Genomic DNA, 22,722 nt, shown 5'->3' on the forward strand with positions numbered 1-22,722 from the left:
GGGTGTTACATTTCAGTTTTGTATGATATACACACAAGAGAGGCTAAGTAACACCCACTAGTGCCTTACCCAATGCAAGTTTCAATTTTATTGACAGTTGAGGAATTGACCACTGGGATATATTACACTCCACTTTTAAGAGTGCATCCGGACCAGCACTCTAATTGCATTTTACATTTTCTCTTCACTAGAGTGATGTAAAAATGACAAAGACGAGTATCTTGGCAGTAGAAGACTACTATCTAGAGAATCAGTGCAATATACATTTTTCCAGTGAATATAATATTGACCAAAATCTGGAGTGTATTAAAGCAAGAGAATACAGAAAGCATTATTTTGTAGCAAGCCACAATAATTATCATACTGTTTTTTCCTTCTTTTCAGTTAATATAATGCCTTAATATATAATTAAACTTCAGTTAGGGCTATTGCATTTCATTATGAATGTTACCTCAAATTCTTCTATCTTGCAACAGCCAAAGTGGCTAAAAATATCACAACACATAGGTCCAGTATATAATGAATAAAATAATTTTATTTATTTTATAAAGGTTATAGAATTGTCATCTACTTTAAAAGAACACCTTTTAGCAATCAACACTTACTTTATAAGATTTTATACGAAGTATGTGTCAAAGTGTCACTAAACTCAAGCAATTAAGTATGAAAATATGTAAATACATTTTGAAGATCCTTGTTATGTTTAGCCATTGCACTTTTTAAAGTAATACAATAAAACAAAATAATTAATTTTGCTTTGAAGGGATTCTTCAAAACCAGGTCTGTTACAATATCCACAGGGGCAAGCAATTTCTTTTTAAACCAAATCCAGAATTGGCTAAAGGCCATTTGCTGTCAAAATGATGCCAGTTACATGAATCTGATTGTATGATTTCAGCACTTAAAAAGAGCACATTGGTTATACATGGCTTTTAACCTGGGGCTACAATTATGCTACTAAGCGCAACTGGAAACTCAGTCAGTCATGTGGTATTGTGTACTTCCTCTGAACACTGTTTAGAGTTCTTGGTTGCCCAGATCTGATGAAGGTGCTTAAGACGCTCTGAAGTTCTTGTGCTTACATTCAGGGCAGGATGAACCTTGCAAATGCCAGACTCATCCATTAATGACAGGCCACAGATGCCAAAGTAAGCATGCAGAGCATCTGGAAGAAGAAACAATAAGTCAGAGTTCATATATTACAAAGTAACCAATTGTTATGCCATCTCCCAAAAATTATTTCACTGAGTGTAAATGATAAATAAAGCCTTGTTCCTTTGCCTAACTGAAAAAATAGCAATAGAAGTTTAAGTGTATAAGAGATCACATGTGGAGTGGTATAAGTGGAGTGTGGGGGAAGAGAAAGGAGAGACCAAGGGCAGTTTCCAACTGGGCACTATGCCTCTGCTGATTCTGTACCACAAGCAAGAAGGCTGCTTGTACAACAAGAGACTTAATGCTTCATGGAGCAAGTGGAAATGAACAGAAACATTAGATTCTTTGCATGCAGCAGACTTTGCATGGGGGGTCACCACCAACTTGCCCAGATCTAGAAATAAGGATGTCCACTTGGTTTGGGGGCTCCCTACAGGAAATATTAAATGTTGATTGTGCAAGCAGTGGATCCCACTTGTGCAAAGGAATCTTGGGAAGGGATGCTCCTGCAATGACCCTACTGGATACTGCTCTAAGTGTACCAAATACTGAGGAATTCCATCTTAGGAAAACATATGCAATTCCACTAATGTTGGCATTTTTTCTCCTTTTCACATAACAAAGCAATGCATATTTGCCATCATAAATGTTCGTATAACGTAACAGAAAAAATATTCTGACTCTGATCCAGGCACACTAACGTAGGTTCTGACATTCCTCTGCAGTTTTTGCACATCATACTACACGTACTTTTTATATTAACCCTTATGTTAGATAGCACAAAATATTCCAATGAAAGAAAAGAATTTAATGTCATCAATACACAAAAGTCATCCTGTGAATACCAGACAGCAAACAGATTGTGCACAGTACTGGAAGCACCTGAATCTGATTGCCAGTTTTCATAGAGGAGACTTCTAAACTGCCTAGTGACCTCTTTCTATACATTCATTTGCATTCCAACCTACAGTATGCTTAGCTCACACAATCTCTGGCCGTGGACTGGTTTGGTTTTATTTGTGGGCTAGTGGTGGTCTACGGTGGAGGACAGAAGGATGGAGGACAGTAGGATGTTTTAATGGTTTTAATTGTTGGTTCTAGATTGTTTTTAATTGGTGCATCTCGTGCTTTATTATGATGTTGCCTGGGGAGCACGGGGCTGCCACTATCGGGGTGGTGATGGGCAATGGGCGTTATGGCGTTGGGGGTCTAACAGGTCAGCATAGAAGAAGGAGGGACAGATGGTTAACACCTGTCCCTCTTTCTGGTTATTCCCCCAGCCGGCGGGTTCCAGGTAGACTTGTCAACTGCCCTCCGGGCCAGTCGGTGCTGCTGCTTAATGCCAGGTCGGTCCAAAATAAGGCAACACTCATCCATGATTTGATCATGGATGAGAGGGCCGACCTGGTGTGCATCACAGAGACCTGGGCGGGTGAGGGGGGGATGTTTCCCTCTCACAATTGTGCCCGCCTGGGTACCTGGTGCAGCACTGACCATGCCTGGAGGGGAGGGGAGGGGAGGGGAGGGGAGTCACTCTGGTTCATCGAGCTTCTATTTCCCTTGTGGGGCTTCGTGTCCTCTCGAGGCCGGGGCTGGAGTGCCTCCACTTGGTGTTGGGCGACCGAGACAGATTGGGGATCCTGTTGGTGTACCATGCACCCTTCTGCCCAACAGAATCCCTGCCTGAGCTGCCGGAGATCGTCTCGGACCTGGTGTTGAAGGCTCCCAGGATGTTGGTCCTGGGGACTTCAATCTCCATGCCAAGATGGTGGGGGCGGCATAGAAATGTTTTAAATAAATAAATAAATAAATCTTGAAGCAAATTGTTTAAATGTATTTCCAAATTTCCTCAAGAGAGGCAGTTGTCTAAAAATATTCAATAGCCATCCACTATCATGTGCCACTGCAGCTGTTTGACCTGAACTTTCAAAGCAAGGCCTTATATTCTAAAGACTTGGAACACATTATTTTAAAGGTTCTGTTTGCAATTCCCATGTTGTCTTCCTCTGATTAGAATATTCATTGCGCACATATACACACAGAATACAGATGTCACCAATTTCACAATTTCTGACTAAATGCTTTTTAACAGAAGATAAACCTAACACTTCATAGTCCTACGTCCAGACTGCTATTAGTACTCCTGTATTTGTGAGCAAACTTTCTATATCAACATGATGCAAGTCTCTACCTTTCAATCCTACCATTCTCTTGAGAAGCTTCTATATCAAAACATTATTTAACCCAATTTCTGCACTGCCCACCAAGTATAACAATTTGCACATTACAATAAACCACTGTAGATTAATCAATCTGAGTGGCTCTAGGGTGTGCACAGCTGCCATTATCAATATATAAACGGCAGCTGCAGTGGCATACCATGGCTTGTCATGAGAACAAGTTTGGTGTAGTGGTTGAGAGTATGAGACTAAGTCTCAGGCGATCTAGATTCTAGTTCCCATTCAGCCATGGAGCTCACTGGGCGACTTTAGGCCAGTCACAGACCTTCAGCCCAACCTACCTCACAAGGATGTTGTGAGGGTAAGATTGAGAGATGGAAGAGAATTATGTAAACTGCCTTGAAATCCCTGGAAGGAAAAAAGGTGGAATAGCAATCAATCGCCATGTGGACTCAGGTGTTATGGATTCATTGAGGGTTAAGCAACCCTCACATAACCTGAAGAACAAGCCTCAAATAACCCCTGCCACCTGGATTCACATAACACAACAAGCTGCTGTGCTCCTTCTGCCAGGACTTGCATATCCAAAATAGTGGCTGACACATATCTTGAAGCCCTAAGATTTAAGTAACCCATAGTAGTTGTGGTTTGCAAACTGGCGAAATGAAAGCCAGGCCCCATTACTCTGTAAGCAGAAAGATTACTCAGCATATTATGTTAATTCTGGATGACCCCAGAAAATGTATTCATTATCCAGGCACTGAACACTACACAGGAAAGTCTAATGGAATACCTTAGAAACTTGCCAAACATAAGCAGATAAGTAAGACAGCAGCTTTATGATACTGATTTTTATTTAAGGATTTGCATAAAGCAAGGCTAACAATGTATGTCCAGAACAACTTCTGAAAAGCTGATTTCCCCACTCCAACAAGACTAAATATTTACAGCAGGTCAACCAAAAGACACAATGGGTTGGATCCAGAAAAGCAAACATGGAAGTCTGCTTCTGCAATAGGTCCTTCCTGGCTCTTCCTCCCCACTATAGTCCCTGCGTTCCTGGAAAGCTGCTCCTAAAAGTTGAGAGGCTCTCTGGAATGGCCTAGGAGCAGCATCGTGCCAGCAAAATGCATTTTCACTTATACAAGACACTTTGGATTTTGGTATTTGTCCTAAAAAGTTAGCCATATCTCAGATCTAGGAAATAATATTTACAGAAAAGCATTAAGTATACCATTAGTAAAACATAAGAGGCTATCCCATATGGCCTCTTTTTTTCTAACACAGCTTTACAACAGTTTTGCTTTAGAGTCCATGGGATAAAAGTTAAACCAGACAACTACCTGTTATTAATGCTTGTGTTGTTTCAAGTCTAATTTTAAGTTTAAAAAACATATTACCTCACTGTGTGATAACATAAAGTAACTAACTGGCAATGCTTCGTTTCTTTTCTACTTATCTCAAGCTGTTAACTGATGACTTCTTTTTCACTTGTCTCAAGCAATAAGCATTTTCACTGTCACTGTTTCCAACTAAAGAGGAGTTTTTAATGCCTCATTTAACTCAGAAGGACCATTTTAGAAGCAGTCAGCTCTTCACATATAATTAATGGCACATGCTTGAGGCTTCTAGAGGTTCTTCTAATCCTAGAAAAAATTGATGGTTGCTGTGATTAATCAATGAAGGCAGGCACTCTTGTCAGCCATACTTTGCAGGTGTAAAAGACAGTGGTTCAAAACACTAATAGCAGAAAGCCCTAACTGAAATAGAAAACTGTAACTAGCTATTCCATTGTTCTAGCTCTAATTATTCTAGCTCAACTTATTCAGAAGCTAGTCTCTAGTAGTGGTAGATTCTATCCTACCTTCCTGTAGAATAGCAGAAGTCTGGAAAAGATGCTAGCTGGGACAGTCAGAATGTCAGAATCTCTTCTATAGCAGGAGATACCAATACAGAAACATTAATTTCAAAGTTTACAGGTTTTAGGGTCAAGTCCTAGCATTTGAAAGAACATTCCAGAACTAATCCCCAGTTTAAACCCTGTAAGAACTTGGATTCCTATAAGGTTATCAAAGCATACACCTCTATGTGCAAGCAGAAGCAGGGCCATGTTCAGTAACCCAACTGAACCCCCTTACCCAACTCCACATTTGTACATTCCAAAATATATAAATCGAAAAAGTTTCACTTGCACCCTCCATTTTTACAAGGAACAGGTAAACCATTTAGAGCCTGTGTATGTTAAACCCTATGCATGCTGAGCCAGGTCCAGATAGGACTTCCAAATGTGAAATGAGGTTTGGCCAAAGTGGAATGGGCAGCTGCCCTTCACACCCAAATTATGAATATATGCTTAAAGGTATACTGAGAATGTACAATACCTAGGCATCTGACCATAATTAGCATAACACAGTCATAAATAAGACTTATATCTCTTTGTAACTGTTAGGAGATCCAGGAGTTTTCAAACCACATGGCATAATAATGTAATTTGTAGTAAACTGTAGAAGCTCTGAGTCAAGAATAAATCAACACAAGCATTTTTGGAGGGTCCTGATTATTTTTTTTAAAGAAACTGTTTATAATAGTTGGTAACACAAGTACTCCAAATACTTAATGACCATGATAAAATAAAAGCAGAAAAGTAAAGTTCAAAGACTTTGAACCATATACAATGATTTGAGCATTTTCTATCATCTATAGAAAATATTTCAAATGAATATTTTAAGATTTAAGCAAAGAAATCTAAGATAATCTATCAGGATTAGGAAAAATGTAAGTTGTCCTTGTTGAGTCTATAGAAGTACCAATTACACTACTTTCTACATGGTTCATAAATATCTTTAAATCAGTTTGAAATTATAGCCCTAACCCCAATGGAATAGAGATAGGGTGCCTCCTCTATCAATTTCTCCATCAAACAAGAAGTTAAACAAAATTAAAATGTGTAAAATATCTACAACCAAAATGAGTGTTATCAGTAAGAAATGCTTGTAGGAATCCCCAAAACAGGTCATGAGAGCAAAACCAATTTTTCATTTCCCAGCAATTGGTATTCAGAGATAGAACTACCTCTGGATAGTTAATGTAGCTTCCTATATACCAAAAGCAAACTTATTTTATAAGTATGGATCCTTATATAACCAAAATAGCACCATCTACCAATGCATGGGTGATATCATAAGTTTGGGGGAACCTTGAGAAGAGAAGACTGATGAGGGACATAATATCCCTCTATAAGTACCTCAAAAGCTGTCGCAAAGAGGAAGGTCAAGATCTCTTCTTGCTAATGCCAGAGTGTAGGACACAGAATAATCAGTTCAAGTTGCAACAACCCAGATTCAGGCTGGACATCAAGAAAAGCTTCCTCACTGTCAGAGCAATGCAACAGTGGAACCAGCTGCCTAGAGAGGTGGTGGGCTCTCCCACACTAGAGACATTCAAAAAGAAACTGGACAACCATCTGAGTGGGATGGTGTAACGTGGTGTCCTGCAACAGCAGGAGGTTGGACTCAATGGCCTTCATGGACCCTTCCAACTCTACTATTCTATGATTCTATGACCCACAAGAGCCACTAAAGTACAGGCAGTCCCTGGGTTACGAACAAGTTCTGCTCCTGAGAACATCTTTAAGTCAAATTTGTATGTAAGTCCGATCACATACATACGTTATATTTAGCATTAGTAAGCCAAATGTTTGTCTTAGCATATATATATATATTTATTACATTTTTATGCATACAAAACACTAAGAAAGATTTCTATACACAGTCAGCCCTCCACATTTACGGGTGTTATGGGCACAGGTTCCTTACAAAAGTGGAAAAATCGTGAACATTTCTAGCCCACCCCCAAGCCTTAACGTTTAATACTGCTACATGTATTGGATTGCTTCCCCCCACCCCTCCCCACCTCAGACCTTGGTCTGATCCAGTAGGACTCCTCTGCTTCATTATTACATTCTTATGTTCTTATTCCCTGCTCTCCCTTTCACTACCAATGCCTCCTCTTTGCAGCAAGGAAATGCTGGAGAGATTTCCTTCTTCGGATGGGCGGGGCAGGAAGGCATGCTTTGGAGGCTTCCCTCTCTCTCCTTTCATTTCCTCTCTCTCTATGGTGATCGTAATTTTCACAGTAGGCCACAAAACTCCAAAAATTTCCGCATTTGTTACCATGAACTGCTTGCCTTTAACTTGATTTGTTTTAATTAGTAGGCTTTATGGCAGTTTGTTCATAAGTATGGATGTTCACAACTGGGACATTTGTAATCCAGAGACTTACTGTACAACACCTCCCCTTTTTAAAGGTAGGGCCCTAGGACAGCCCTGCATAGATGGTGCATGCTCAGCAGGTATGTGCTGGGTGTATGGAGTTTCCTAAAAGACAGCAGGACTGGTTGGCACCCTAAGCAGGCACACTGCCACAAAGCAATATGTTGTTGAAGTTCCCACCTGTTATGACTAATAGTCAATTTTAGCCCCATCCTCTGTGAATTTGTGCAAGACCCTTTTAAAGATATCTAAGCAAAAAGGCTTTAATTTCATCTTGCAACAGAAAATTCTGTTAGTTAGGAAGCACTTTGTCCTGCATTCATCTTTTGCACTATGAGAAGAAAAATCTTTTTCCATTTCTTTTACACCATGAATACATTACTCATCTTGTTTCTAAATCAAAAAGTCTCAAATGATTTAGCTTTTCATTTTAGAAAAGGTGACCTAATCCCTTGATCAACTTTTCCAGCTCTTCAATGTATTTATTTTCAGCTAAGTTTGGCTACCAAAATCTGCACAATTAAAAACTTACAAAAATGTAAAATATATCAGGATCCATACAGAATGTTTGACAATATATTTCTAGTCCCTAGAATTTGATGTCACAGATGAGGTTCCCAACTCTCCCCTTATCCTAAGGGAGGGGGGAAGAAGCAGCTGTGGAGGGACTCAGGGAGTGGCTAATACCGAAAATGCCAGCTCAGTGAAACAGCCTCTTTGATGGTCTGTAGAGACTTCTGATCCCTGGCAGTTGATGACATACTTGAGATGGTGAGACTGAAATGGTGCAGTATGTTCCAAAAGTGTCTACCCCATAAAATACAATCATGCCAGTACCTTTCCTATGGATCCTAAACATGAAATTTGCCTGTTTCACTACCATATGAGTCAACATTTTCAGGGAACTCTCCACAGTGATCTCATGGTGGATAGTGCATATATGAAGTCAGGATTTTTTTGCCCCAGTGTCAATAATTTTGCACAACCTTAAACGGAGTCTCAGTTGCTATCTTACTGACTTTTCACAGAATTAGAAAACACCCTTTTGGAGATGTTCAGTACAGAAGCATTTTCACTGTCTTGAATAATTTGAAGACATTGATGAACTTGGGCATATATTTGTTGATACTAAATGTTATTAAAAAGTTTGACCTAGAAAATTCATTGTGCAGAAGCCACTTGCTCCTACTAGCAAGTTATCTTAACCTTGCCTTGCTTCTGCCGTTTTTGTTTTACTTTGGTTTGCTTTGTTTTTTGTTCAGAGAGCCCATAACACAGTTTTCAACCTATCTAGTACTTGTCATACAACCAATATTCCAGCAAGCACTATTTTTAAGTAAACGCCTCAAGTTATTTAGTTCAGTTATTCAAGTTGATTTGCATGATTAGGAACCTATCAGTGTTGTTCTGTAAACCCCCTCTTATACCATTACTAAACATACGAGCTGTTCTTTCCATCCTGTACACATGTGGATGCATTCCTCTCTTACACACTCACATACATGTATGTACACATACACACACATTTGTGGGTGAGAAAGTAAATTAATTTACCTGGGTGACTGTCTGGCCATTTAGCAAATCCACCAACAAGGCGATCTTGAGTTGATAAAATATAATTTCTGTTCTTTTCATAGTTTGTATATTGAAATATTTTCAGAAGCTGAAAGAGAAATCAGTCAATTTAAGTATACCAGAAAAACACAAGTTTTAACTTGTACCCATATTAAATAATAGTTCTAAAATTTATACACTGCCTTTTAGTGAAAAACTATTAGTAGAGTTAATAACAGGAAAAATATAGCATTTGATATTAAATGTGGATATACATAAACTGACAACCTCTGAGATATGCAAGGGGCAGACTATGGATGATAGTGTCTTACCTCTACTTTTAAATTACCTTGAGAGTTGCTCCTACCCAAAATGAGTAGCAGGTGTCTACAGGCTTGTTTGGTCGGCCATGATAGCCATTCTGTTGCCTCATGATGCACCATCTCCTTATCCTGTCCAGCTCCTTCCTGGAGAAGACTTCCTCAAGTTTACCCATTAGGCACAGAGATGCAATACCACAGAAAGTAGAGCCACCTGTAAAGTGGGAGAAGTGTATCTTCAATATGACTTGTACTTTTTCATGGAGTTACTGAGGAGTCATGGTTAATGTAAACTACTGTCTCTAAAGAAGTATGGAAGTTCCTCTAAAGGAGTATGAAGTCATTCATTTGGGAAGACAAAAGAGGCTAAACTGAACAGTACATATACAGAATGGCATCAAAAATGATTCAAGCAAAAGGCCCACTAAAAACATAAGAACAGCCCAGCTGGATCAGAACAAAGACCTGGTGCTGGTACTGCTATTTTTTCCAATACAAAGATGTATTTGGGCTTTAGTTGTGGCCCAATTATGGGCTGCTTTTCTGCCATTCATTCTAATCTAGGAGAGATTTTGTGTACTAGTGGATAAACACTTTTTGTATTAGATGGTTTTAAGTTTATGTCATTATGGTGTTTATTTTTATTGGTATTATTGTGCTTGTTATGGTTTATATCATTTTTGGTTTTTTCTATTAGTTACAGATTTCTTTATTTGTGCATGTAAGTCACTATGAGTATTTTGCAGTGAGAAGTGATGCATAAATTGTAATCCTCATCCAGCATTCTGTTCACAATGGCCAAACAGGTGCATATCGAAAGCCCAGAAGTAAAACATGAGTCAAGCAGCATTCTCTTGGTCATGTTCTCCAGCAATTTCTTTACCACAATAAAAATATTTTGCACCTCCCCAGGACATGCGGTAACAATCCTATTTATTTTGACTCTGGTATCCCGACAAAATGTGGAAAAGACAAAGGGTAGGAAATATACAAGGCACTGTATATGATACTGGTGGTAATATACTGCCGTCATGAACAGTAGCTACAGATAATCTTATTGTCCATGAATTTGTCTAATATCCTTTAACAGTAGTCCCAATTTACAGCCATTACCATATCTTATGCTAGCAAGTTCCACTGTTTAACTACATCCTGTGTGAGCAAATGATCAAATATTTAATTGTTATTCTAGGAAGTTGTTATTCCACTCATTTGGATGCCAAAAGATCGTTGAACAATAGCCATCAATGGCTACTAGTTCTGATGGCTATGTGCAACCCTCAGTATCAGAAGCAGTATAGTATGCCTCTATACACAAGTGCTGGGGAACTGTTGCATTCATGCCTGCTTGAGGGTGTCACATGGGCAGCTGGTTAGCAATTGTATAAAGAATACTGGACTTGATGAAGTCTTGGTCTGATCCAGCATGTTCTTAACAAATCCTTTAACAAACACTTTAAAAGAGTTAAGATGGAAAGAACCACTGTTTTCCTGTTATTACTATCCTATCCTGTAATTGTAACACTATCTTGTTAAAGGATTGGGCCATGTTATTGCAGGCCATGTATACACACACCTTCCCTGAGGTTTGGGCTCATCACTGTATCTAAGCACTGTTAATACTGTTTAAAATGAGCCCCAGGATATCCCTTATACGGAATTCAACATTCCGAAAAACAGTTCCAATTACCTAGAATACTTTAAGCCGAAAATTCAGCTGCTATTCAAGAATCCCATGTGGAAGTTAAAACTGTATGGCCAGCTCTGGCAAGCAAAAGACTTAAGAAGTAACAACTCCAGATGTGGGAGGAAGCTGCATTTCTCAGTAACAAACGAGCAATTGAGACTCTTGAGTTAACAGTAAAAGTCTTATTGCTATGAAAGGAGGACTCTCAACACCAGATTCACCACATCTAAATGTTGTCAGAACTTCTGAAGCCAAGCTCAACTAGAGATTCTCAAAATATACAATTCTGTTAGCAAAGGATAGAAAAAGTATACTGTTTAACTCAACTGCTTTAAAATTAGTATCAAAGGCTAATACTCATACCATGAGACTCAAGTCCAGCTCCTTGAGCAAGCCCATTATCATAGGACTAGAAAGTAAAAGAAATGCAAAAATTAATGCAACTTTTAAAGTATAACAATTTTGTTAGAATATTGGATCAAGCTACATTGCTTTGGCTTGATTTGTTTTCAACTTAAGCTTTAACAGCCTAAGGGAAGATACAAAACCAACTTCAAATTTAACCAAATATGTAAGGCAAAACAATACTTAGATTTACGTTAGATGTAAATATATATTCTACACACAGAAACCAGAAAGAATGAGGGCTCAAAAGGATCTTCTCAGAAATACTACTCTTTATTTTTGGCATCACGTAACAGCATAACCCACAAATTAAATTACACAGAGGCATTTCTATACATAAGATTGGAATGCCACTGAAAGACCCTTTGTACTTATGTTAATACAGTTAACACTATTTTCCTGCATATACTTTATTGCCCTTTTTACCAGATTTCTCTAAAGCAGTCAACTGCAAAATAATTTCTTTTTAATGAAATTTTGACATGCCCCTTCATGACAGAAATTATCTAACTGGTAGAAATTGCATGATTTGATTAATTTAACTGGACCATCTATTTTCTAAGGCCTTCCAAAAAGGCACTGCCAAGTAAATCATTTATTGGGGTGTATTTAATTTCCTTTCGGGATCAGCAATTGTCACTTAACTATGACCTTCCCTTTCCCACTTGCCCTGGCTAGTTACATGCTGCTAACTTAGTTGAAAGCATAACAGGAATACCAGGATGAATGCTCTCATTCCTGTCAGTGCACTCTGTAAGGCAAGGGCTGGCTGTGTAGATTGCTAAGAGGCCTTCAAAGTGACAAAATTAGCTTGAAAATTGAATGCATCACTGTTAATTCTCCATATTTGTTTGCTACCAAACTTTGGAAGTAAATCATTGTTTCACGTTCTCTTGATTAACTATTGCAAGCTTGGCCTTGAGTGTTTACGCACAAAAAGAACTAGTTCAATTCTAAAGGGGGAAGGCTGTATCTGTCCATTCCTGATTCCTATCAGAGAACTGGCAGGAACCAGGAATTCAAGAGAGATTTTCTAGCTGGTTAACCATTGAGTAAGCTTATTGCTTTTTTGCTCTAGTTCTGGCATATGCGTAGATGAAATGGCAATCTTTCTTCTGCCTCCTACCAAACCTGGAAACCTATTGAAATGACTTGAAAATACAGCAATGTTATAACTGTGCAAAGTTGGAGACTCTGCACAATAACAGACCTCACACCAGGCAATGTAGAACGCTCAATTAAGGAATATGGTATTCGTCTAAATTTGACAGTTTTTGCCAGTTTCAGCAGCATTTACCTCCTTTCATATTTACAATATAGTGTGAAATTTGATCCCTTTCAAAGTAAGCCCATTTTCCCATTATTTCCAATACTACAGCTTCCATTTCTTCAAGAATCTCTACCTGGCTATATTTACCAACATTTGCCATGGTCTTTTATGTTTAACACTAATCCTGGGGCGGGGGGAAAGTAAGAGTGTACAAGCAGAAGGTGGCAGGGCTCCCTGGTGAGACTTTGTGTAACAGCAAAATTCAGAAACCTGCTTAACACTGCTCTCTACTTTCACACTATCTATATAGGATTGTTTAAAGGAATGTTGTTGGAAACACTTTTTTAATTATACAGCATGAAATGCATACTGCACACAAACACACTTATTTACAGGTGACTGCTACCTGTGGAAAAGGGAAGAATAAAGGGCAACGTCCTTAAGGAAAAATTGGTTGAATTAGAATGATCCAGATCTTGCCGAATCCTTATGTCCCCAGAGTTCCATTCCGCTGATAAGACACACTCATGGGGAGGGGGGCTTTTTGCCCATTCAGCATTCTCTTGTACCCTGTGGAAAGCTGCTTGAGAATTAGGGAACTACCTCAAACACCCTAACAGCTGGTGGTGGGGCTACAGGGGGGATTTAGGAGAAATAGCCTCCTCACTACCTCCAGCTGAAGTTTCAGCTGGGTCTTAGTCCCTTCTGCAAAAACAGAAGAGTTCTCAGTCATGGTAAGGCAAGTCTGGATCCAATCCACAATATGCAGATAATCAGATATTGCTAAATAATGAGAACAGAGCATCAACTAAGTAGAACAAAATCCACCTGTGTGATAGACCTGGCCTGAATAATCTAGTTAGCTATGGGAATTATTCTACACTACATATCTGATATTAGCTTATTTACATGCTGTGACTATGTGTTGTCATACTTGCCTTTACAATAACTTGCTCTTTTACAGGAGGAAGTGCAAGTTTCTACAATTCAATGGTTAATGTAATCATATGCTCAGCTGATGCAAGACAGGAAATGTCAAAAGTCCAATAAATAGCATTTTTCATTTGTCTGGTTAGAATGCATTTTATAGCCAAATTAAATAACCATAATAGATAACACTGAATCTGTAGGGAAATCTCTGTAATCACTGATTAGACTACAGCTATGGAATAATGAAGCACAGCCTTCTAGAATACTGGGAAATTCTGAGCAGACTGAATTATTTTGTTCTACTCCAAGGAATGACCAGCACTGCACATAAGAGTGTTGCATAAAGGAGAATTCAATGGATCAAATGAGAGTGCTAAAGCTTAAATATCCAAATGACACTAAGCAAATCAGCAAATTAAAAACAAAAGTGTTGAACACATGTGTTAAAATGACAAACAAGAATAACTATTGTTTTTCTAAATCCAACAGGTACACAATTCCCCATGACTGGGGCTGTCATTGCCCCCCACATGGCCAGATCACAGACTTTCCCCACACCCTCTCATGAAACAGATGGAGCTGGTGGGAGAGGGAGCAGTGCCATGCCACACCTGCCCCCTGTTCTACCGGAGGAGGCAGGGCCTCCCATTGCGGGAACTTTCGAGGGCTTGATGCTAGATGGTCTGTCATTGTCACCACCACAGCCACTGTTTCCTCACCACTGGTCACTGCAGACTCCCTCCATGCTCCCTGGTGAGAGTAGATAAGGCCAGGGGGAGAGGGAGAGGGGCCACGCCACACCTGCCCCAACTGAAGGACCTTTTGAGGGGCTCAACATGTGTGGCAGTCTATAAAATATGCACTGGTCTGTCATCACTGCTGCGACCGCCAGACATTCTATTTTTATTTTGTTTTTTGTTTTGTTGTTCCTCTGTATATTTTTAAATCTGTAAACAGCCCAGACAGCACAATGAGCTAAGGGGCAGTATAAAAGGATGATAATGATGTTGTTGTCATGAGCTAATGATCTGGAAGTGTTCCCACACTAACAGAAAATATAAAGCTAAGCTATTGCTAGTGCCCTCTGAAGCTGGCTTATTGGGGTAGAGTTCAGTGAAAAATTACATATTTATGCCAGAATACAAAAGGAACCTTCAAAATCTAGGACATGAAGTAGGAATGTGTGAAGAATCAGGTAAAGGGATGAAAATCCAATGGATTTTCATGATTTAGCTCACTCATACCCTAATTATGGTTCACTAGTTCTGCACTGGCAATGACTAGCCAAGATGTGAGTTGAGCCAATCTGTAGACTTCTTTCTTTAAAACAGCCTGGGATTAAGAATGCTAATGAAATTTGCAAATAAGCCCCTCCCCCCCCCACACCCCCACACGCTACATACACTGGTGTCACTTGGACAGAATCAGCTGATTTTGCACAAATTTCACTGGTTTTTAGATGCCCATTTGTGAAAATTTCATTACCAGCTTTTCTTTTAACATGCAAATCAGAATCTGTTTTAGAAATGTAACTCCAAAAAAACCCCCTTCATTCAGCTCTCTTCTAATCATTAGACTGAAAGCAGTACAGAAATCCGTCAAACTCAAGCAAGCCAGATTTTCCTATTTCAGTACATCCCTACTTGTAAGTAAAAGTAGAAAATGACTAATTATTACTGGTTCCTTTTTGTTGTTGTTACATGCCATTAAGTCACCTCCAGCTTAGGGAGACACTGTGAATGAATGCCCATGAAGCCTTCCAGGAGTCTTCTGTTGGTACAGCTTTGTAGCCAGCCTTGTCCTTGGAAGAATTCCCACTGTTATCTGTGGTGAGAGGTAACAACAGGGGATACAAGTGGGGGACTCATCCCCATGGCATCTTCCCCACCACTATGTGGGTTAAGCTAGTCAACTGAGCCAGTAGCTAGCAAAACGCTCCTCCGCCACGGTCTCAGTCCCAGACACTGACTATGAGGCAAATGGTTACAATGGTTAGGGAAAGATGGCCACACATCATCTTCTCAATGGGAAAAGATGCTGGGCAGTCAAAGAAAGATTGCTGCACATAGGCTTTCTTAACTTCTTGGTGTACACATTAGGAGAATCATTCCCCTGCTAGGAACCAAATAATTTCAATGGAAGTAAAACCTCCAGTATCACAAAAGCAATTTGTGCCTACTTACCATTTTTACCTTCATGCAAATCAAGACAAATGCTTTCACATAGATTATTAAACAACAGTCACCTTATTTTGGAAACTTTGACAGGGAGATATACATAACACAGTATACTTAACAAGGAAGCCATGTGAAGATGTCTCAAAGTTCACACCTTGAAGGTTAAAAAAAACCCTAATACTTATGAAAAAGGAGGAGCAAAGCTAATACTGAATGCTTGGAAGGTGATCAGTGAAGGTCTTCACAAAGAAGATTTTCAGAAGTACATAGCATTCTTTTAACTCAGAAAGAATAGCCGTATATTTCCTGCTACAAATAAGCAAAATGTCTTTATAAGCTCCCTGGCTAGCAACTGCAGATCTAATGCAGTCACACAGCAAGTGCTTGGAAAAGGTGGTGTTTACCATAGTAGAAAGATTGAGACCTGCCTCGGTAATGTAGAGGAAACCACCTTTTCCAAGCACTTGCTGTGTGACTCCATTTGATCTGCATTGTTCTGGTTAGGAATGGTTTTAAATCCAGTTTTAATCAAAACTTTGTAAGAATACACTTACAAGAACAAACACCTTGAAATATATAGAGTTTTATTACTATTTAAATGCTGTTGTACTTCAGTTTGGACCAGAAGATTTGTGAGCAGAACACACTCATACAAAAGGGTTTTCACATCCTCTTCTTCTCACTGCAGCTTTCAGAGCAGCTGCGCCTAACACATGGAGTAGGGAGCTGCAGCTGAGAAGGGATAAGGGAAATATCAACAAATCTGTGGAAGAGGCAACTTGCATAAGCAGAACTGCCTTGTACTCATGAAAGAGCAGTCTTGGACACAGCCTATGAAAATAACAATTTGAATATTTGACTGCCCAAAATAGTTGCTGCCTAACCACATTACATCAAGAGCAAATGAATTTGCATTGCAGAAAAAAGATGTTTATAAGGTCGAACCAGCCTCACTTTTTTGCATAAGATACAGTAAAAAAAGGCCAAACCTATGTATAACCCCTTTCTAATAATGCCATCTATTTTGCCTGAGCTGAAGGAGATAATACTGGCATAACCTAGAACTGGAGGAAACCACCTCAGTAATTTGCATCAGTGCTATATTTAGTTTGCACTGCCAATGACATACAGAAACTTTAGATAAGCAGAAACAGTACTGACATTATCCACAGCATCCTTTCTGAGAAAATTTCTAGTTGTAAGAAAACTGCTATTTTCATACTTGGTGCAGCAAAAGTATGATCGTACCAGCTCAGTAACAAGAATAATTGTTCTTTACATTAGTATAGAATCGTTTTGCTGCAAGAGTATCAGCTATAGAGTAAACATTTCACTGAAGTAGTCCTGGTATTGATGCTACTGTAATGGAATCCAGCAATCCAGAAAGGGGTAAACTGTAATCTTTGATAACAGATTGTTCACTCAATTAGCTAATCACAGTACTAACATACATTGCAAATCAGGGCAAAATTGATGTTCAGCGAACATGATTCCAATCATATGCTTGACAGTGATGTACAAAGCAGGGATGGGCCATATGAAAGGGTGCTTTTCTCCTAACCCTTCTCTTCCAAGTAGATTTTTTCCACTTGCCTGGGAAATGCACGTGGAAAACTCGACTGGGAGGGAAGCAAAGAATAGATTGTAATGGAGAAACAGTGAGTAAGAAAAGGGTTAAGCCTACTGCCCATACCTGCCATTTCTCGCATGCAAATGCCTCATTGCCTCAACTTTTCATGTTGGAAAGAACCTAGGGCTGAAAACACCTGCTTTCTGCAAAACATCTAGCTCTGACTGTATACAAATATTATATTAGAGCAAACTGTACTACTTTGTACAAAGAGTTCACAAAAGGTATTTGTTATGTTTTCCCTTATTAATGGTATTTTTAATCTTCCAAAAAGCTTCTCTAGCAAGTTAACACATATTTCAGCTTTTAAACTGAAGTATATCATAATCATTTTCGCCCAAGACACTGCTTATCAAGTGGTAATTGCACATTTCAAGTGCAATGGGGTTCAGGATAGAGGAAAAGCATGGGACAAGCATGGAGTCCAACAATGACAAGTGCATAATGCATGTTGAAGCAAAAACTCCCAACTTCAAGTATAGACTGATGGGATCTGAACTAACAGTGACTGATCAAGAAAGGGATCTTGGGATTGTGATGGACAGCTCAACGAAAATACTGACCCAATGCACACCTACTCTAAAAAGGGGCACACTTCATGTTAAGCACAATTAAGGAAGAAATTGAAAATAAAACCACCAAATCGTTATTAATGAAATCTTGGCTAGAACCACACTTAGAATAATGTATACAGTTCTGGTCACTGCACCTAATGAAGGATAGTAATCATCTGGAAAAAGTGTAGAGAAAGGCAAGTAAAATGATCATGGTCCTGGAGAAACTCTTCTATGATTAGCCGCTACTACAACAGGGACTATTTAGCTTAGAAAAAAGGTGAGCAAGGGAAGGCATGATAAAGGTGTTTAAATCTATGCATGGTGTGAAGAACATGGAGAGGGAGACATTTTTCTCCCAAAACCTGGGGTCATCCCATGAAGCTGATTGATGGAAAATTCAGGACAGATAAAAGGAAGTACTTCTTCACGCAAGAGATAATTAAACTATAAAATTTCTGTCACAGGAAGTAGTCATGGCCACCAATTTGGATGGATTTAAAAGGGAACTGGACCAATTCATGGAAGGGGTCGTTTTCAATGGCCACCAGCCTTGCTGGCTATGTACTGCCTCTGTTATCAGAGGCAGTATGCCTGCACACACCAGTTGCTGAGAAGCTTGGGCAGAAAAAACTCTTCAACCCATCCTGCTTGTGGGATCCTACTGGCAGCTGATTTTCCACTATGTGAACAGAGTGCTGGACTGGATGGATCATTGGCCTAACTAAGCATGGCTTTTCTTATGTTTGTAAGACACATGGGAACAATTGGTGGTGACTGATCATTCAGTAATTTGTCAATTTAATTTTACTTAAAAATAGATACATTTCTCCCTTATGCATTTGCATCCACCCAGGTTCAGCTATACATACAACTGCTGCTAACCTTCATAACATGAAGCTGGGAAAGGAGAAAGAATACAATTTTAGAACTGTGATAAGGAGTACACAGCAGTGAGAAAAACTATGCATTTTCCCTGGCCAACTCCAGTTCACCAGCCAGGCCCTAGCATATCCCAACTGTTTTCTAAGATTTTCAAGATTATGTTTCTACAATCACTACTTTAATAATGGCTTTTAAAAGATCCAACTTGCTGGCAAAAAAAAAAAAAAAACATTTAACCACTGGAACCCTGAAATTACTCCAGCTGGAAATACAATGTATTAACAGTGTTAATTAACAGTGTAAATTAACAGTGTAAAGTTATTACTGAAAGATTAATTTAACAATGCACATTTAACTATACACCTGCGTGTATATAACTAAATGCATAAGCCTATATAAAATGTATATAACTGAAATTATCAAACTAAAAATTAACGTGTTTTAACTGCTTTTCTTATTATGTTTTTGAGCAAATGTGTAAGATGATGCTTAGCAAAACTCACCATGCTTCTTCTAATATAGTCTATGGCTTTCTTCATATCCATTCCTGACCAATTGTTGAGCATGTAGCATATGCAAGCAGAACAGTATATGAATCTCATGTCATTTTCACTTCCTTCAAGGACTGCACAAAAGCTGAAACAAATATTGAAGTTATGCAATAATTACCATCATGTTACACTGAATCTCAAATTACCTATTTTACTTTTCTGGACAATTAATTATTTAATTCAAATGATTCATTTTTATGGGGAAATTATACAATTATTTTCTAAGGGGAGAATCTTTTCTTATGATCACAGAACCTGTGCCTGCTCTAACCACTATAAACCCAGTAGATGCATACTATCCTTAGCTCTGGGACTGTTTGGGGCTAAAAGAATGCTCCTTCCATGGCTTGCTTCATTAGCAACCTCTAGTGCTTCCTAGCATGAAAATGGGGTCAATGGGAAAAGAAGCTTCCAGGCCTCCACCAGCTGAAGAGAAAAGATAATGAACTACAGATGAACAGTCTTCCTAAAGTACAAAGAGAATTGTTAACACACTGAACATGATAGTCTCAACTTCTTTCATCCTTTTCCCACAAAGGAGGGAATATATTCATGCACATCTTAGCTACATGCCTTTTGAAAAGGCCCTAGAAAATACCTTCTACACTCTGGATTCTGTCAGCAATGTCTTCAACTGAAGTGACAGTATAACAACTTGCCCCAGTACTGTTATAAGTCAGTGTTTACACACAATTGTCACGGCACTACGACAGAATTCCTTCAAGCATACAGAATTATTAATTATACCTTTAATATTCTACATTTTTATTTTAAATCCTGCCTTTCTGCCAATGGTGCTGAGGGACATATGATATGAAAATAAATCAAGTAGAGGATCATATAGTTTCAAGATGAATGCCTGGCTGCTTTTATTAATATTTAATAGAAGATATTGTGGGCATCCTTCTATTTGCTGCTGCTTCACATCGCTACAGATGAATTACTGTAGCAATTTACATGAGACTTTTTCATACAGCTATTTCTCTCCAGTAATTAGTGTTAGCCTCAGTAGAATTTTAGCTGTAACTTACCATGTTAAATGGCAACTATTATCTTCAATAAACTTCATTCAAGAATAACACAACTCATGAATATACTTCTCATGCGTCAATAAGCATATCTAAAAATATGTAAATATCTCAACACTTTAATACCCAACACTCATCTTAGATTTTCTGGTTAAGCAATTAAGAATGTTACAGTGTCTTTTTACAACTTTGTTTTACAATTTTGATTAAATCTGCCAAAAGTCTCTCTCAAAGTATGTATCAGATACTATTAAAAGTTCACAGTTGGAGTGGTAAATTCAAAAGCACTCACTCTGCAACTGCAAACACCTATTCAATCAACAGCATCTGGGAAAATCCTTCCTCCCACCACTGTGCTTCAAGCATGCTTTTGATGCCTGTGTATTTTCATGACTCTTAGGTGCCATCTGTTTGTTTCTTAAGGGCACACAGTTCCTTTCTCTTCATCACCCTCTTCTCTCTCGTATACCATTATTCTTTCTTAGGCAATCCCTTCTTCTAGGCTGACACATACTGTATTTGTGACAAGCTTTACAGTTAGCTAGTATTTACATTAAATTATGCAATGTCCTATTCTTAGAGGCATGGTATGTAAAGTCTTTCTCAAACAGCAAGTTAGGAAGGGCAACACATTTTGGCTTCCACTGTTCTCAAGTCTAATGAATGAAGAGAAAAGCAGGTTGCTTACCTGTAATTGATGTTCTTCGAGTGGCCATCTGTGCATTCACACATATGGGTTGCTGCGCCTGCGCAGTGCCTAGGCCGGAAGGTTAGAAAGCTAATGGTTTTTGGTGGGAAAACTCCGCTCCCCTCCCCCTTCATAGTATAAATAGAGCGGAGCGTCTGCCATTTTACTCAGACTTGAAGACCGCACGTTCGCCCTCTAGAGGTTAAGAATAAAAGTAATGAGAAAACACAATTATATCTGAACGGTTCCGATGTGAATTATAGTACGGTACCGAGAACAATATCTAGTCAGCGATATAACCCAACGGTACCGATGCAAATTATATTTCGGTACCGAAAACAATAACCACACAGCGACATAACCCAAACGGTACCAATGCAAATTATAGTATGGTACTGAGAAAAACGATATCCACTCACCGACACCGAGTGGGGCCGGCGGGTGGGTTGTGTGAATGCACAGATGGCCACTCGAAGAACATCAGTTACAGGTAAGCAACCTGCTTTTCTTCGTCTTGACCTCTGTGCATCACACATATGGGTGATTTACAAGCTTACCACAGTCAGAGGAGGGAGGTGTCGTCGGCAAAGAACAGATGAGAGAACAGCTCTACCAAAAGAGCAGTCTTGTCTGGCACGTACATCAAGCCGATAGTGCTTGGCAAAAGTACATGGACCAGCTCAGATCGCAGCTCTGCAGATGTCTTGCAGCGAAACCCCTGCGGCAAAAGCGGATGAGGTCGCTACTGCTCGTGTATAGTGGCCACTTGGAAAGACAGGTAGATCTATTTTCGATAGCTGATAAGCCAGGACAATAGTCTGGACGATCCAATTAGAGAGTCTCTGAGATGATATCGGTGATCCCTTTTCATGCTCGGAGTATTTAACAAAAAGTCTATTAGTAGTACGAAAAGATTCAGTGAGGGATCTGTAAAAGGCCAAGCAGCGGCGAACAGCATGTGTAGAGCACGTTCTATCGGGGTTGACAGCGATGGAAAGAATGCTGGCAGAACAATGTCCTGATTCAGGTGGAACGGTGTGGCCACCTTGGGTAAAAAGGAGAAATCCATCCGAAGGACGACTTTTTCCTTATGGAAGTTCAGAAATGGTGGGTCTATGCGGAGAGCACAAATTTCGCTAGCTCTCCGTGCTACGAGAGCTACGAAAAAGGCAGTTTTCCATAACACCAGGCGTAAGTCCACAGTTGCTAAAGGCTCGAACAGTGGTTTAGTAAGCGCTTGGAGCACTACAGAAAGACTCCACGTTGGCATGGCAGGGCAAACAGACGGATGTAAATTTTGTAGTCCCTTAATGAAACGCCGAACCAGTGGTTGAGAGAAGACTGATAATCTGTGGATAGTGCCACAATAATGAGACATAGCAGCTGCATAAACTTTGATGGATGATGGTTTAAGTCCCTCATGATGCAAATGCAAGA

General features: G+C 39.3%; 1 protein-coding gene across 3 annotated transcripts in view; it reads right to left on the bottom strand.

Annotated features, from left to right (window-relative positions):
- Positions 1–515: 515 nt before the first annotated feature.
- Positions 516–22,722, bottom strand: part of PGGT1B (protein geranylgeranyltransferase type I subunit beta) — a 41,412-nt gene continuing 19,205 nt past the window's right edge. The window contains exons 5-10 of one of the 3 annotated variants that reach the window (XM_044446263.1): positions 19,522–19,654; positions 11,531–11,576; positions 9,510–9,694; positions 9,161–9,269; positions 5,200–5,266; positions 1,031–1,165 (exon numbers count right to left, since the gene is read on the bottom strand). In XM_044446263.1, coding sequence (XP_044302198.1) covers positions 5,247–5,266; positions 9,161–9,269; positions 9,510–9,694; positions 11,531–11,576; positions 19,522–19,654 — 493 coding nt within the window. In that variant the 3' untranslated portion in view covers positions 1,031–1,165; positions 5,200–5,246. Of the gene's footprint in view, positions 1,166–2,848; positions 4,982–5,199; positions 5,267–9,160; positions 9,270–9,509; positions 9,695–11,530; positions 11,577–19,521; positions 19,655–22,722 lie in introns of those variants that run through there. The other 2 variants (XM_044446261.1, XM_044446262.1) reach the window with 2 other exon arrangements.

The sequence above is a fragment of the Varanus komodoensis genome, unplaced genomic scaffold, assembly GCF_004798865.1.
Source record: "Varanus komodoensis strain SLA01 unplaced genomic scaffold, ASM479886v1 scaffold5, whole genome shotgun sequence".
In the NCBI taxonomy this organism is placed as follows: Eukaryota; Metazoa; Chordata; class Lepidosauria; order Squamata; family Varanidae; genus Varanus; species Varanus komodoensis.